The sequence below is a fragment of the Molossus molossus genome, unplaced genomic scaffold (genome assembly GCF_014108415.1).
Source record: "Molossus molossus isolate mMolMol1 unplaced genomic scaffold, mMolMol1.p scaffold_m16_p_21, whole genome shotgun sequence".
NCBI classification, from domain to species: Eukaryota; Metazoa; Chordata; class Mammalia; order Chiroptera; family Molossidae; genus Molossus; species Molossus molossus.
The window spans coordinates 15,626,120-15,642,541 of record NW_023425357.1 but is presented as its reverse complement, the minus strand read 5'-3'; the positions used below and the strand labels follow the sequence as shown (position 1 = coordinate 15,642,541).

Genomic DNA, 16,422 nt, shown 5'->3' with positions numbered 1-16,422 from the left:
AACCGCTGAGCCAAACCGGCCAGGGCCAATGCTCTGCTCTTTCCCATCTGCCAAGGGTCCCCGGAGAAGCCCAGGTCAGATATGTAAGCTGAGACATGCTCTCCCTCGGGTATACACTCCGTCTTCAGTGTGCAACGCAAAGGGTGCAGAATTGGAGGGGAAAGAGCTCATCTGCAAAAGTCGCAAAAGTGCAGTTTGGAAGAGACTATCGGTTTGTTCACTTAATTAAAAAGTCCGATCTTTAACAGCATATTGCATCCCAGGTAAAAAGCTGTTTCCCAGCCTTCTTTGCAGCTAAGTTTGGTTATTTGACTAAGTTCTTGCCATTGAGTTATTAGCAGAAGTGTTGTGTGGAACTTCTAAAGAGTCTATTAGATTGAGAAGGGGCAAACCATTTCTTTTTCCCTTCCTAACTGTTCTCCTGCCAGGAACATAGATGTAGTGGCTGGAGCTTCGGCTTCCATATTGGACCATGAGGTCAAAGGCCACCCTAGGATTGGTAGAGAGCTAGAGGAGGACAGGTCTTCCTGAGGCTGCCAAAGACGATCCTGGACTACATATCTCCAGGCTGCTTTTATATGACAGGGAAATACAATTCCTTGTATTTCTTACGCCGCTATTACTTGGGGTTTTCTTACGCCGCTATTACTTGGGGTTTTCCTATTATGTGCAGTGGAGTCCAATCCTAACGGATTGGAGTTTCAGCATGTATCAACTTTATAGCAAACTAAAATTTATATATTTAGTTTTTGATGACACTTTAAACAGGGTTTCAAAATGGAAATAGAATAATTTAAGGGGTAAAGGAAAGCAGCAATATCGCCAAAGCAACCATTAGTTTGGCCTGATTCTTCTTCCCTGTTGTTCTTCTTCACCCATCATTTGTTTCCTTTCCAAAATTTTGTGATGGTTACTATTCCTCTCTCAGGGGTGGAGCTGGAATAATGGTCATCTCGGTCTGGGGGGGCTGCAGGCTGAGAGGGGCACAAAGGGGCCCTCCAGGGCCCCGAAAATAATTTATATCTTGACTTACACGGTGGTTACACAGATGAACACATGTTAAGTCATCAGCTGTACCCCTAAGATTAGAACATTAGTGCATGTATGTTACACTTTAATAAAAATAATTTCTAAAAATTCTCTCTAAAATGTCACTCCTTTCTGTGGCCACCATAGATATTTCAGTCTTAGAAGTACTCTTTCTCCCCGTATTTGCAACTCGAGAGTTGTATAATTTCGGTACTTACCTCTTACTCCTTACCCAATGTTGTCGGATTGGGGAAGTGCCCAGTAAAGAACCATTTTCCCAGACTCCCTTGCAGCCAGGAGCTGTCATGAGATGTAGTGCTAGCCAATGAGAAAGAAGCAGAAGCCCCCTGGTCGAGCCTCTAGAAAAGCTCTAGTTTTCTTGATTTAAAAAGGAATAAATGTGGCCCAGCCGGTGTGGCTCAGTGGATTGAGTGTCGCCCCACGGACTGAGAGGTCCCGGTTCCATTCCCGGTCAGGGCCCATGCCCTGGTTGCGAGCTTGATCCCTAATGGGGGACATGCAGGAGGCAGCCAGCCAATGTTTCTCTTTCACATGGATGTTTCCATCTCTCTCTCCCTTTCTCTCTCTCTCTAAAAAGTCAATAAAAAATATATTTTAAATAAAAAGCTTTTAGCTTTATACAGCCAAAGATTTCTTGAGACACTAGGGGACTCTCAGGTACTAATTCACTGTGGCTTCATGGCATGGCAAGGGCCCAAGGCAGAGAAAGGGGGGAGCCCTAAAGAATTCTCCCACATGAAACCTCCATCTGCGGGCTTCCGTCCCGGCTTCTCTTGATTGCAGTCTTCACGCCCTCCATGGGAGCTGAATTCTTCTGGAAGGAGCTGGGGGAGGGTGACTCAACATACCGAAGACCTGGGTTCATAAAACCTTTCTGAGAGCTGGCAGTCAGGTCTTACATCACTGCATCACTGTTTCTCAATCCCCGCTGTTCATAAACACAGACTGTACTTTCTCCCGTTCACCCTGAGAAAACCAGGGCTTTCCCCCTTCGGGGAAACTTCCCGAGCATTTCAAACCACATGAACTGCCATTCCCCTCAGCCAGGAGTTTCTGATCATCTTACCACACTTCTTGAGTCTCAGCGGTCTCGTTTGAGTTTCTTAAGAATCTGCAAACAGGAGAGAAACCCTGGTAACTCCAGTGATGCCACAGCTGGTGGGGAAAGTCAGACACATGAGAGACGCAGGTAGAGGGACAACAGCAGAGGGAAGGCTAAGCTGGGGAAAGGAACCCGGTTTGGCTCACCTTTTGCACCTGATTTTGCCTCACCATTTGCACCTGATTTCGGCTCACCTTTTGCACCTGATTTTGGTTCACCTTTTGCACCTGACTGTAGGCACTTTCCTGGGGGACCCGCGCCACTCCTGGGCCAGAGAGACTCTCCTGCTCATCCTCCTTTGCTCAAGGTCAACACTGAAAGGCAGTACCAGGTGGTCTGAGCCCAGGAAAGCTACCCAGTGGTCTCCCCTGAATGCTGTGTGTGGCCAAGAGGATGAGGGGGTGGGCTTTTATTTATTTATTTATGTTTTTGCATTTATCTTCAGATAGAGCGGGAAGGAGAGAGGGAGAAAGAGAGAGAGAAACACTGATGCGAGAGAGACACATCAAGTGGTTGCCACCCGCACAATCCCAGCCGGGGCCAGAGACAAACCGCAACCGAGGGTACATGCCTTTAGCAGGAACCAAACCCGGGACTCTATGGTCCGCGGGCCGATGCTCTAATCGCTGAGCCAAACCGGCCAGGGCGAGGGGTGGGATTTTTTTCCAGTGTATTTCCTGGTGTGAAGGTCAGCTTGGCACGGGGAGCCGACGAAGCAGGAGGACAGGGAGGAAGGAAAAGGTTAGGCAACCTTTTAAGGATTTCAGTCATAAAGAGCCTCTTCTCAAGTTCTTATTTCTGTTTCACAATCAAATCCAGATTCTTATCAACATTCATGCTCATTTTTGTTGTTGTTGCTAATCCTCACCTGAGGATATTTTTTCCACTGTTTTATTTATTTATTTATTTTTAAAGAGAGTGGAAAAGGTGGGGGGAGACACACACACACACACACACACACACACACACACACAAAACAATGTGAGAGAGAAACATCCATTGGCTGCCTCCTGCACATACCCTGACTGAGGTCAGGATGAGCCTGCAGCCCAGGTACATGCCCTTGACTGGGAACTGAGCCTGCGACCCTCTGGTGCGCGCGCAGGCTGACGCTGTAGCCGCTGAGCCACACCCGCCAGGGCAATTCATGCTCATTTAAAAATGCTAAGTGGCACTGTGGATCTAGTAGCGAGAAGCAGTAAATGGTATCTCCCCATCTACTTCTCTGTGTGTCCAAACTATTTAGAGACAGGGAGGGAGGGACGGATGAAAGATCACACCTGGGATCTGGAGTTCGAGCAGGATCTAGAACATAGGGAAGGCTGGGAGTTTCCTGGATCTTGGGAAAATGGGGTTGAAGGTCATTCTTTCCTTCTTGGTGTCAGGGAAAGAGTAAAGGCCACTGTCGGGAAGCCTGGTGACCATGAAGACACTCCCTGTGGGAAGTACGTGACATGAAAACCTGGCCTGTGCCCCTGTATCCTCCTGCGTGGCAACTCCAGGACTTCTGGGGTCTGCTAGGGAAGTTGGGTCTAACCTGCACCCTCCCAGTACAGTGGGGAGCATAGGGCAGTGTTGAATACCATGACTCTGGAGCCAGAAAGCCTGGGTCCCAAGTTCAGAATTCAGCTCTTCCATTTACCAGCTGTGTGACTTCAGAAAGATTACTTACCCTCTCTAGACCTCAGTTTTCTCATCTGTAAAATGGGGATGAGTGTGTCAAAATGTGGTAAGGATTAAATGAGTTCATCTTTGTAGAGCTCTTTGGCATAGTACCATGGAATGGGCTTTAAATGTTGGTTGTTGGTCCTTTGCCTGCTACAACTAATGGCCACAGACTTGGTGGCTGAACACAGCAGGAATTTATTTTCTCACAGTTCTGGAGGCCAGAAGTCCACTGGCTAAAATAACGGTGTGGGCGGGACCACGTTCCTTGTGGAGGGTCCTTGCCTCGTCCAGCTCCTGATGGCTGTTGACATCCTGGGCTTGTGGCCACACCACTCATCTCTGCCTCTGTGATCTCATCACCTTCTCCTCTTCTGTCTGAAATGTCCCTCTGCCTCCTTCTTTTGAAAACCTTTGTGAGCCCTGGCCGGTTTGGCTCAGCGGTTAGAGCATCAACCCGCGGACCAATGAGTCACCGGGTCGATTCCAGTCAAGGGCACGTACCTCGGCTGCAGTTCGTCCCCGGCCCCGGTTGGGGTCATGCAGGAGGCAGCCACTGGATATGTCCCTTTCACATCCATGTTTCTCTCTCCCTCTCTCTCCCTCCCTCTCTATCTAAACAAAAAATGGAGAAAGTAAATACATACATACATACATAAACAGAAAACTTTTATGATTACATTAAACCCAGGTCATTCCCCGTCGTACAATGGTCAATCACATCTGCAAAGTGCCTTTTTGCCAGGTAGAGAAAGCAACATCCACAAGTTTCAGAGATGAGGACATGGCCATCTTTGAGGGGGGCCGTCATCCAGCCACCACAGCTCGTATTTCAGGCCAGCAGTGAAGTCTGGGGACAGAGTGAGGGCAGGAGAGGTCTCTGGCAGGGAGGGCGTGGTGAGGGTAACAGCGATGGGTGGCAGAAACCTACAGTGCCCGCTACAGAGACCAGCAGAGATGGGATCTCAAGACTGCCCCCGAGACGCTAGTCCTGAGCTGCTCCCGTATCTCTTCTCTAGCAGCGCGCAGCCCTGGGGATGGACAGTGAAAGCCGCAGAATTGGGGGCACCACGACTGGAGTGACAGAGGAAAGGCTGAACAAGCGGCAAATGATGGAGACGCGAGCAGGAAGGGCACGCGCGTCACCTCGCACCCTCGGGGCCTCTGCGGGCTCACGAAGGCTAGTGAAACACGCGGACAGCAGTGAAATCGCGGTGTGTTTGACGAACTGCTGTCGAATCATCTGCCCTCTTCCTCGCCGGGAGAGAGTTCCCGTTCTCTCGGGCATCTCGCAGTTCTTCGCTGATTGCGATTTATTTAAATGTATGCACCCCAGGTGACCACAGAACTTATATGCATGTATGCATGACCAATGGACATGGACAACTAAGCCGGGGACGGGGCGGAGGTGGGGTGGGGTGGGGGGGTGCCAATGGGGTAAAAAGGTAAAATATCTGTAACAAAAAAATAAATAAATATTCATAAAAAAATAAAATTAAATAAATAAATAAAATAAAAAATAAAATAAAATAAAAAGTAAATAAATAAATAAATAAAAATAAAGGTGTGCACCCCAAATCCCAGCCGATCCTCTCTCCCCCCATTGCCACGTTCCCCGGAATCCACGCCATCACCCGGCCTCCCTGAAGGACTGTAATGCACTTCTAGTTACCGCTCAGCTTCCCACGTACTCCCTCTGGAGAACATTCTTCACAAAGCAGCCGGCCTCATCTCATCGAGTAAAAAATCTCATCATGTCCTTCTCCTCTTAGGGCACTTAAGTGACTTCCCCCTGCTGACAAATGGAATTCCGGCTCTTCACTGTAATCCACTGTCCTCTCGTCCCCGGCTGTAATCGTCCTGGGTTTGCCATGCTCCAATCATAGCGGCCTTTTGGCCTCAGCACACAGGTGCTTTCTGCCTTGCACTTAGTCCCCGGCTCCCCACTCCGACCCTCCTCTGCCGGGATCTCGCCCAGCCTCTTCTCAGAAGTCAACTCAACCTCCCGGTTCAACTCAACTCAGCCGCTCAGCCTAACCTCAGAGACGGCTTCTCTGAACCCTCCAACTAAAGGAGTCCCTGCCACTCCCTGACTACTCTCCACTCATCACCCTGCTGCATTTCCTCCATAATGTCTCCATAATTCCTCCTCTGGTCATATTTACTTGTTAATGTCTGTCTCCCTCCATTAAAATGCAACCACCTTCTATGGGTGCGCGACCATAGCTACTTTCCCCCCCGCTGATATCCCTGGTACGTGGTGCAGATCCCTCCGTATCTGAGGGAGTAGATACATATTTGTCGAATGAATGAATGAAAACAACAGCTGTTTTGTTTTGTTTTGTTTTGTTTTGTTTTGTTTTATCATGATACTGGTGAAATCCTACATTTCCCTTCACTTTGAATATTTTGTATCTATACCTTCCTCAAAATTGCTAAGCAGTATCTACATAATAAAGGTATAGTCGCCTGAATTATTAATACTCATCCTGAGAAAAGATCCCTGCAGCTTCCAGCAAAAGTAGTAGGAGTGCCTTTAATCTCCAAGAGAGCTCTCAAGTGATTACTGCCTGGGATTTCTTATGATAGGCCCAGAAGGAGACAGAATGGGGTTTTGAAAATGGACTTTTATCCATTTCAATTCTTCCACTTATCCATCCACACGTCAACCAGGGAATAATTATCGAGTGTCTAATACATGCCAGGCTCCGTGCCAGGCCCTGAGGATATAATGGTGAGCAAAACAGCCACGTTCCCTGCCTTCGTGGATAGTCTTGTAAGGGAGATGGACATTAAGCAAATTTTCACACAAATACATGTACTATTATCACCTGAGCTATGTGCTCTAAGGGAATAATCAAAGATGCTATGAAAGCAATGAATAATGAGAAAACAAAATTTAAAAAAAACAACAATTAAATCTGCAATAACCTCAAAAAGACTCGGGAATCCATTTAAGAAAAGATGTAAAATCCTCTATGCTGTACACTAGAAAGAACTGCTGAGAGAAATTATACTCCTAAATAAATAGCGATATATATTATGTTCATAGATTGGATGGCCCAATATTGTTCCAATGTTGATGGTCTCAAATTGTTCTATTGATTCAACATAATTCCAAGCAAAATTCCAGCAGGCTTTTTTTTGTAGAAAATAATTCATATAAAAATGCAAATTACCTAGAAAAGCTAAGGCAATTTTTAAAAGGAAGAACAACATTGGAGAACTTATACTATCAGATTTCAAGATGTATTATAAAACTACAGTAATCAACAGTGTGTAGAAATGATGAAAGGGAAGACATAAGGATCATCGAAGCAGAAAAGAGATTCAAGAAATAGACCCGATCCAAACCAATTCACTTTCAGTAAAGGTGCCGAGGTAATTCCACAGGGAAGATCAAATCGGGAACTGGACAGGTAGATAAAGATTTCTTAGGACAGGAAAGCACAAACTATAAATTAGACTTTATCAAAATTCAGAACTTTTGTTCTTCAAGAGACAACTAAGAAAATGAAAAGGCAAGTCATAGAGCTGGAGAAATATTTGTAATACATACACCTAAGAGATGACTAGTACTCAGAACGTAATAAAGAACTCTCAAAACTCAATGGCATGAAATAATTCAATAAAAATGGGCAAAAGACTTGAACAAAGACACTTCACAAAAGAAGATACACAAAAGGCCACTTGAGTACTTGAGAAGATGCTCAACATCAATAATCCTCAGAGAAATGCAAGTTAAAACCACAATGAGATGCCCTGACACTATTAATCGGAATGCCTTCGACATAAGACAGACACCGAGTGTTGGTGGCCATGTGGAGCAGCAGGAATGAGCACACATTGCTAGTGGAAATAAAAATGATCCAGTCTGGTCCTGGCCAGTTTGGCTCAGCGGTTGAGCCTCGGTCTGCGGACCAGAGAGTCCCGGGTTCGGTTCCTGCTAAGGGCACATACCACACACAATAAAAAGATCCAGGCTGGCTGGTGTGGCTCAGTGGTTAAGCGTCAACCCATGCACCAAGAGGTCACTGGTTCGATTCCTGGTCAGGACACATGCCCAGGTTGTGGGCCCGATCCCCAGTGGGGGGCATGCAGGAGGCAGCTGATCGATGTTCTCTCTCATTGATGTTTCTATCTCTCTCTCTCTAAAATCAATAAAGAAAAATATATTATTGAAAAAATGGTACAGCCTCCTTGGGCAACTGGCAGTTTCTTAAAAAACTGAACAAAAAGTTTAACATGCAACCTGGCCAATATACTCCTAGGTGTTTGCCCAACAGAACTGAAAACACTTACTCATACCTAAACAACAAGGTGCATAAGAGCTTTGTTAACACAAGCTAAAAACAGAAGGAAAAGATGTCTAGCAACAGGTGAATGGATGAATAAAATATAAAATATCCATTTAAAAAAGCCCTGGCTGATGTGGCTCAATGACCATCACTGAAGGGTCATGGGTTTGATTCCTGGTCAGGACACATGCCTAGATTGTGGGTTCGATCCCCAGTCCAGGCACGTGTGGGAGACAACTGATCGATGTTTCTCTTCTCTCCTTTCCTCTCTCTCTAGAATCAATGAAAAAGCCTATCCTCCGGTGAGGATTAAAAAAATGAATGAATAAAAATAACAACAAAATAGCCATAGAACAGGACACTATTCAGCAATAGAAAAGATGCTATGGGAATTTGTAGCAAGGGAACCTAGTTGTATCTCAACATAAGCCACCCTCGTCTGTTACCAGGGTTTCAACAGGGGCCATGACCAGCTCCCTCAGAGCCATTCACTTCTAGTTTGGGAGAGAAGGTCTAAAGTCAGCTCTGGACACACTGGATGTGAGATGCCTGGGAGACATCCAAATGACAGTGTCTACCAGGCAGGTGGACACATAGGCATGGAAGCTCATGGAAGCCCAGGATGGAGATTCAAAATGGGGCATTATGGCCCTGGCCAGTGGTCCAGAGAGACCTGGGTTTGGTCCCCGCTAAGGGTACCTACCTCGGTTGCAGTTTGTCCCCGGGCCTGGTTGGGTCATGTGGGTGGCAACCACTCGATGTGTCCCTTTCATGTCAATGTCTCCCTCTCTCTCTCTCTCTCTCTCTCTCTCTCTCTCTCTCTCTCTTCCTCTCTCTCCCTCCCACTCTATCTGAACAAGAAATGGAAAAATGTCCTCGGGTAAGGATTAAAAAGAACAAAACGGGGCATTATGAAAATGGTCATTAATGCTGCAGAAATGGATGCAGTAGATGAGGCAGACAGCACAGGACCAGGATAGAAAAGAACTTAGAACCAAGTCTTCAGGAACTTCAACATTTGGAGGACGTAGAGGTAAAGGTGAGCTAGCAAAGGACATTAAGCTGTGACCAGAGAAAAAGCAGGGAAACGAGAAAAGCATAACCTAGCAGAATTCATAGAAAGAATTCAGGATGGGTGTGGAAACTGTGTTGAACGCTAATCAAAGCGTAAGAAAATATCCACGAAGAACAGATCCTATGAAAACATAGGGATGTCACCCAGATTCGAGTAGGCTGAGGGGTGGACTAAGAAATAAGGAAGTGGAGAAAGTGATTTTACATTTAGATGCTCGATTCAACTTCCTAGCATAACAAGTTGGGTTATAGTGATGATGAGAAAAAAACCGAACTTGAAGAGGTTGTGCAAGATACTGTTTTGTGAAAGCCCAGCCCTTGAATTCAGCTTAGGAGGTTGCATTTCCTTTTCCTGCGACAGAGGTGAGCATCATGAATCATGAGTTCAAAAGTTTCCTTTAGTATGTTCCCTTCATGGGGGGAGGGCCTTCACCATCGGTCATACACACCGTGACATGACAGAGGCATGAGGTGGGGAAAGAGCAGACAGGAATAAAGAAGCAGGCCCGCCCTGGCCGGTTTGGTTCAGTGGTTAGAGCGTCGGCCTGCGGTCCAGAGAGACCCGGGTTCGGTTCCCACTAAGGGCATGTACCTCGGCTGTGTCCCCGGCCCTGGTTGGTCATGCGGGTGGCAGCCACTCGATGTGTCCCTTTCACGTCGATGTTTCTCTCTCTCTCTCTCTCTCTCTCTCTCTCTTCCTCTCTTTCCCTCCCACTCTATCTGAACAAAAAATGGAAAAATGTCCTCGGGTGAGGATAAAAAAAAAAAAAGAAGCAGGCTCGCTCCTCAACATCTATTTTCCAGGAAGGTTTTGCTTTGCAATTAAATTCAGAGCCTCGTGAATATTTATAGAAAATCATAAACGCTCAAGGACACAGATATCAGTCAAGTAGCAAGCAACTGAGAATGGTCTTTTCCTTAGTGCCCCCTTTGATCTGGGAGGTGCATGTCTGTGCCGAGGGAAGGAAATAAATGAAAAGGTAGAACTCCTGCCTGGCCGCTGGTGCGGCTCGGTGGATTGAGAGGTCCCATGGACTGAGAGGTCCTGGTTTGATTCCTGGTCAGAGCACATGCCTGGATTTTGGGCTCCATCCCGGTGGGGGGAGTGCAGGAGTCAGACGATCGATGTTTCTCTCTCTCTCTCTCCCTTCCTCTCTCTCTAAGAAGTCAATAGAAACATATCTTAAAAAGAAATAAAGAGAAGGTAGAATGAGAGGAGAGGAGAGCTGAAGAGGAAGAAAAGCTAAATATTAAGATACCTGGACGCTGGGGTTCTAGGCCACAAAATGAATGAATGGATGAATGAAGGAATGAATGAAGGAAGGAATGAATGAATGGATGAATGAATGGGCAAGCAATAGGAAATCAGTCTGTCCTTGAGAAAGAATGGAGATTCTGTAACAGGAATCAGGCCACAGATGGCAAGACAGAGACCCATTCTTTAGGTCAAGAGGAAAACGTGTTGTGATTCTTTGTTTCTTCAGGTGTGGGTTTCAACAGGACTTTGAGGAGCTTCTAACCCGGAGCCATGTAGGTGAAAATCGTGAGAAAAGAACGGGGCGACGCAGAGGTTGGGCCCAATTCACAGGGAGAAAGACTATATGGGGGGAAGGACCGGAGCCTGAGCACCATCACCCTAGGAAGGGCCACACAGGCCCCTTAGGCCCACGGAATCCCGGACACTTCCTCACGTCGGATGGCACGTCCGTGTCCTCGGCCTCTGGATAGTTTACGGAGCGGCTCACTCTCTCCGAAGCTGTCCAGTGGGCTTTCGGGGGAGGGACCACCTCCCTTAGGGGCACCCGTGAGGCGCTGAGCACTGGCCCGTATGCTTTACATGTGCTGCCTCACTGACTCCTCCCGGAAAGCCTGGGATGTAAGTATTCCCATCCCCACTGGACTGAAAAGGAAACTAAGGCTCCGAAAATCGATCTGCCCCAAAGTCACAATGCAGGGGACTTGGACTGAGCCCGCACGTGCGTGGCCGTAAACCCCACGCTACTTCTTCCAGGACGGGAGAGACAGGCCGGGACAGACCCGTTTCAACTGGTCACAGAAACTTACGGGGAGCAGCGGGCAGGAGACCAGACAGAAAGAAGGAAAAAGAAAAGAGCTCTAAAAGGAAGTAGAAATCTTCTTTCTCTGAGAATGCGTAGAATTGCAGAAGAAACCGCCTCGCGAAGACAAGAGAATCTGCCTTGAGACAGGAGGACAGTGGCGGGGGTTTCTCCGGGGTGAGGGGACGAGGCCGGCGCCTTCTCCTCCGGGTGGAAGGGAGACAGTGCTCAATTACTGACCTTCCTCTCTCGCGTCACGTGACTCGTGGTGGTATAAAAGCTTCCCAGCAGCCAGGTTCCTTACACTCTGTTCCTGTGAAGTGGGCGGCAGCCGTGGCTGAAGCTCTGCTTCTCAGAAGCTCTCAGACTTTCCTTTTCCAAGAAGCCATCTATCTGGACCGAAGACAAGGCAAGGCAGCGACGGCAGGTTCAGACCGGGAGGGAAGGTGTCCGGGGGCTGGAGCCAGCCCTGCAGAAATTGAATAGAAGGATCGTAGCTGGAGCCAGGAGCCAGGGTGAGGGGCCAGGAAAGGCAGCCCGGACATCGAGCTCGGGAAGAGGATGGAGGGGCCAGGTTGAGTGGGTGGTGAGGGTTATAAACTAAGTGGAAATTGAGTTACCCCGTTAAGAAGAATCCTTCTGTTTATAGTCAAAACACCAGGCTCAGAAGCCAGGGACTGCCTGTGGGCGTTCCTGAATATTCTCTAAAGCCTTTTGGGGCGACAAGCCCCCCAAATAGTGCTGGCTCATTCTTTCTCCCCCTGCCCCTGGCCCCATACTTCACTGGCTTCCCTTTTTTTAAGACAGTCTCAGTCTGGTACTGGACAGGGGAGGCAAAGGTGAAGGAGAATCTGTGTTCTGCAAAAATAAAGGACAACGAGGGAGGGAGATGGGCCGGGGGCCGGACACCTGCTTCCTTGGCGTGCGAGGGTCCCGTGGGGGACCTGTTCTCACAGTGTCCCCCGTGTGAGAAGGCTTGCCTTCACTCTCTGAAGACCTCTGACCGAGGAGGGGACTTGGGGAAAGTTGGACACTGATATTAGTAACTTCCTGTATCTGTGAAAGCCAGAGAAAGGCTGAGGAAAGCAGAGGGGGAATTCCCTTGGGAAGCCAAGGGTTGGTCTGCCCCAGAGACACGTGATGGCAAATGTAATAGCTCTGAGTTAATATCCCGCCCCAGGCAAAGTCAATAATTGCTCTGGGCCGTTCTGACAGGTGTTGCGAGCAAGCAGTGGTGGCCGCAGAAGCCCTGGCCTGGGAAGGGGAGAGAGCCAGAGAGGATGTCTTCTTCCTGAACCAGACTCAGTCCGCAGGCTGTGAGCGGGGACTCCTGACCTTGCCCTTTCTCATCCTCTTCCAGAGCAGCCATGCCAGACACGAAGAGCTCCTTGATCCTCGTGGCCTACATCCTTATCTTCCTTACTGGTTTCCCTGCCAACCTCCTGGCCCTGCGGGCCTTTGTGGGCCGGGTCCGCCAGCCCAACCCCGCACCCGTCCACATCCTCCTGCTCAGCCTGACGCTGGCGGACCTCCTCCTGCTGCTGCTGCTGCCCTTCAAGATGATCGAGGCTGCCTCTAACTTCCGCTGGTACCTGCCTGAGCTGGTCTGCGCCCTCACGGGTTTCGGCTTCTACAGCAGCATCTACTGCAGCACGTGGCTCCTGGCGGGCATCAGCATCGAGCGCTACCTGGGAGTGGCCTTCCCCGTGCAGTACAAGCTGTCCCGCCGGCCCCTGTATGGCGTGATTGCTGCCGTGGTCGCCTGGATCATGTCCTTTGGTCACTGCACCATCGTGATCATCGTTCAGTACTTGAACACAACCCAGAGGTCCACGGAGGAAATTACCTGCTACGAGAACTTCACCGAATATCAGCTGAAGGTGGTGCTTCCCGTGAGGCTGGAGCTGTGCCTGGTCCTCTTCTTCATCCCCATGGCCGTCACCATCTTCTGCTACTGGCGCTTCGTGTGGATCATGCTCACCCAGCCCCACGTGAGGGCCCAGAGGCGGCGGCGAGCTGTGGGGCTGGCCATCGTGACACTCCTCAACTTCCTGGTGTGCTTCGGGCCTTACAACGTGTCCCACCTGGTGGGCTTTTACACGAAGCAAAGCCCCAAGTGGCGGGCAGAGGCCGTGGTGTTCAGTTCCCTCAACGCCAGCCTGGATCCACTGCTTTTCTACTTCTCTTCTTCCGACGTGCGCCGAGCCGTCGGAAAGGGGCTTCAGATACTGCGGCACCGGGGCTCCTCTCTGCTGGGAAACAGAGGCAGAGAGCCAGCAGAGGTGACGAATGGGGACAGGGGTGTGAGTCAAGCAGAGGGAGTAGCGAGTTCTGACTTTACCACAGAGTAGGGGTGTACGGGACCTCCGGAGGCGCTGGGGGCACGTATGGGTGGAGCGGGCTGGGCGCGGGAGGGCAGGAGGGTTCCAGACTCGGGAATCCTCCGACCGAGTCCACGACTGGGACCGGAACAACCCTTCTCACCGGCTTGCTGGCCCTTCCTGACTGCACCTTCCTTCCCAGAGGAACACAGAAGGAGAAATGGTTAGGCATAGAAGCACTGTCAGGCCAAGTCTCGGAAGCCACGGGGCCAATATGAACTCAGTCCTTGTGAGGTGCTCGGAAGCTGGGGATGGTCGGGTTGAAGCAGAGGATCCTGAGGCAATCTGGCCATAAGCTTTGAGACGACACCTAGATGCTGGGCTAGCTGTTGATGCTGGAAAGAAGCCAGGGCAGAAGAGATGGAAGAGAAATACTAAATGAGGTTAAAGAAGGCTCGGGAGAGGTCTGAGCCAAGGGAACTAGGAGGAAGGGCTGAGGGCTCGGGTCTCTAATGCTCTAGATTTCTGCTGTATCCATCCGACCGGCTGCTTTGTAACTGAGCTGCAGTCATCTTCATGTGTGTGTCTTGTGTTCCCCCTTAACCTGGGAACTTCCTGAGGTTCGGGTCTTGTCTTCCTCCCTCATGGCACTCCACACAGGTCCGGATACAGCCTGGTACCCACCAGCCAGAGCTCAAGACTGACTAGCACAGGCGTAGACAGCCTGGTCTGGCAGGTTGAAAATAAAGATGCTAAAACTCTGAAGTGAGTGTCCACAATTTTTGTAACATTTCTGCCAGCACAGAGGGCAAAAATGGGACGAAGAACCAGACTCCATAGCAAAGAGGGACAGTGAGGCATCTGAAAGCCCAGAAACACTTTAAGGAAAAGAATTAATACGAGTGGACTAAGTGAGGGGACTGGGGCGGGGGTGATCCTGTTGAGACTGATGAATGGAGACCAGATTTAGAAAGAGAAAGTGGGCTGAGTCCTGATTCGGATGTATCAGAGGGGGCTTAAAATATCCTGCTCTCCTGCTTAGAAACCTGCAGAGTTTTCCGACCATCCAAAGTTGGAGGGGGGTTGGGAGGATGGGTGGAAAAGGAGAAGGGATTAAGAAGTACAAATTGTTCGTTAGACTGATGAACCTCAATGGGAAGTGGGGAGAGGGGATGGGAAGAGATAAACCAAAGAACTTATATGCATATATGCACAACCAATGCACACAGACTATAGTGTTGGGAAGGCAGGAGAGGGGCGGGGATGGGGAGAAGGGGGTGAATGGAGAACATCTGTAATACATTCAACAATAAAGATAAGTGGGAAAAAAAGTTTTCCTCTCAGGAACTCATATCATTCCATTACCTGCTTTGTGTCCTCTCTCACTTCCCAATTCCATTTACCTAACTTGTTTCTCCACAATAAGAACCCATAGACGACGCTTTCTAGGTAACTGACCCTCCAGACCCTAATCCAGTGGTTTGCAACAGAGGCTGTTCATCAGAATTACTTGTAGAGATATAAAAATAACACAAGTGGCCATCTCCAATCTACTGACTCAGAATCTTAGGGTGGGGGAGGCACAGGTGAGCTTTAAGAAGCTCCCCAAGTGGCCTGGCCAGTGTGGCTCAGTGGTTGAGCATCGACCCATGCACCAAGAGGTCGCCAGTTCAATTCCTGGTCAGGGCACATGCCCAGGTTGTGGGCCCAATCCCCAGTGGGGGGCATGCTGGAGGTGGTCAATCAATGTTTCTATCTCATTGATGTTTCTATCTCTCCCTCTTCTTCATCTCTCTCTCTAAAAATAAATAAAGGAAAAAAAAATTTTTTAAGCTCCCCAGGTGGCCTGGCTGATGTGACTCAATGATTGAGCGTTGTCCCATGCACCAAGAGGTCGCCGGTTCGATTCTTGGTCAGGGCACATGCCTGGGTGCAGGCTCAATCCCCAGTAGGGGGTGTGCAGGAGGCAGCCAATCAATGTTTCTCTCTCATTGATGTTTCTATCTCCCCCCCCTTTCTCTCTCTCTAAAAATCAATTTAAAAACATTAAAAAGCTCCCCAGGTGATTATGATAAACAGCTCAGTCAGGAATCACTGTCCTAGCTGAGAGGCCCAATGTGTCCAAGAAATTACTCTTCAGAGAGACCTTTCCTGCTATAAGTCCCCCTTACCTCAACCCCATGTACCCTCATCTTCTGATTGCTTCTTATAAAACCCCAATAATATTTAATTTCCCCGGAAAGACTTCCCTTATTATTTCTATGCAACCGAGAGCTCATTTTCTCTGATTTCCTTCCTCAAAACAACACTGGACGGGTGTCATCAGAGCCCTGCCCTCAGTGTTGGTTCTGCTTACCAGCTGGATGACCTTGAGCAACCTCCAGCCTCCATTTCCAAATCATCATAATGAGGCGGAGGTATGTCTCCCAGGGACGTCTGAGGATTTACGTGAGACTGCATATATAACCCTGCTGAGAAATCATGGCAACTGAAGCACACAGAGAGATTTAAGCACAAGTAGAAATTTGAAATGCTGCAAGTAATATATTAGATAGCAGCTATATAAGATAGTTCGATGGTAAAGTGTGAAGGGGAAGAAAATGGGGTTTTCAGATGTATCACACCTTCCAAAAAAGCTCATTTGATTTTGGGTAGTATTCAAAGAAAGAACGTCTAAACGAGGTCATTTCACTCCACCGAGGTCTATTCAGTAGCGTGTTCAGTACTGAGCAACCCATTTTATAAAGGTCATCAACTCGAGGAATCAAAGGGTAATAACTTGGCTAGTCAGAAAAATTAACCAAAATAATTTAGACTTAAAACCTAATAAAAATAAAATAACAACCCGTGAAATA

General features: G+C 48.5%; 1 protein-coding gene across 2 annotated transcripts; it reads left to right on the top strand.

Annotated features, from left to right (window-relative positions):
* The first annotated feature begins 11,375 nt into the window (after nucleotides 1-11,375).
* FFAR2 (free fatty acid receptor 2) lies at nucleotides 11,376-14,706 on the top strand. Of its 2 annotated transcripts, none has more exons than XM_036274695.1 (2): nucleotides 11,376-11,655; nucleotides 12,612-14,706. In XM_036274695.1, the coding sequence occupies exon 2, from the start codon at nucleotides 12,614-12,616 to the stop codon at nucleotides 13,595-13,597; it is 984 nt and encodes a 327-aa protein (XP_036130588.1). In that variant the 5' UTR covers nucleotides 11,376-11,655; nucleotides 12,612-12,613; the 3' UTR covers nucleotides 13,598-14,706. The 2 variants fall into 2 exon arrangements, with proteins under 2 accessions (XP_036130588.1, XP_036130587.1); XM_036274694.1 differs by having other exon boundaries at nucleotides 11,377-11,655; nucleotides 12,607-14,706.
* The last annotated feature ends 1,716 nt before the right edge of the window (nucleotides 14,707-16,422 follow it).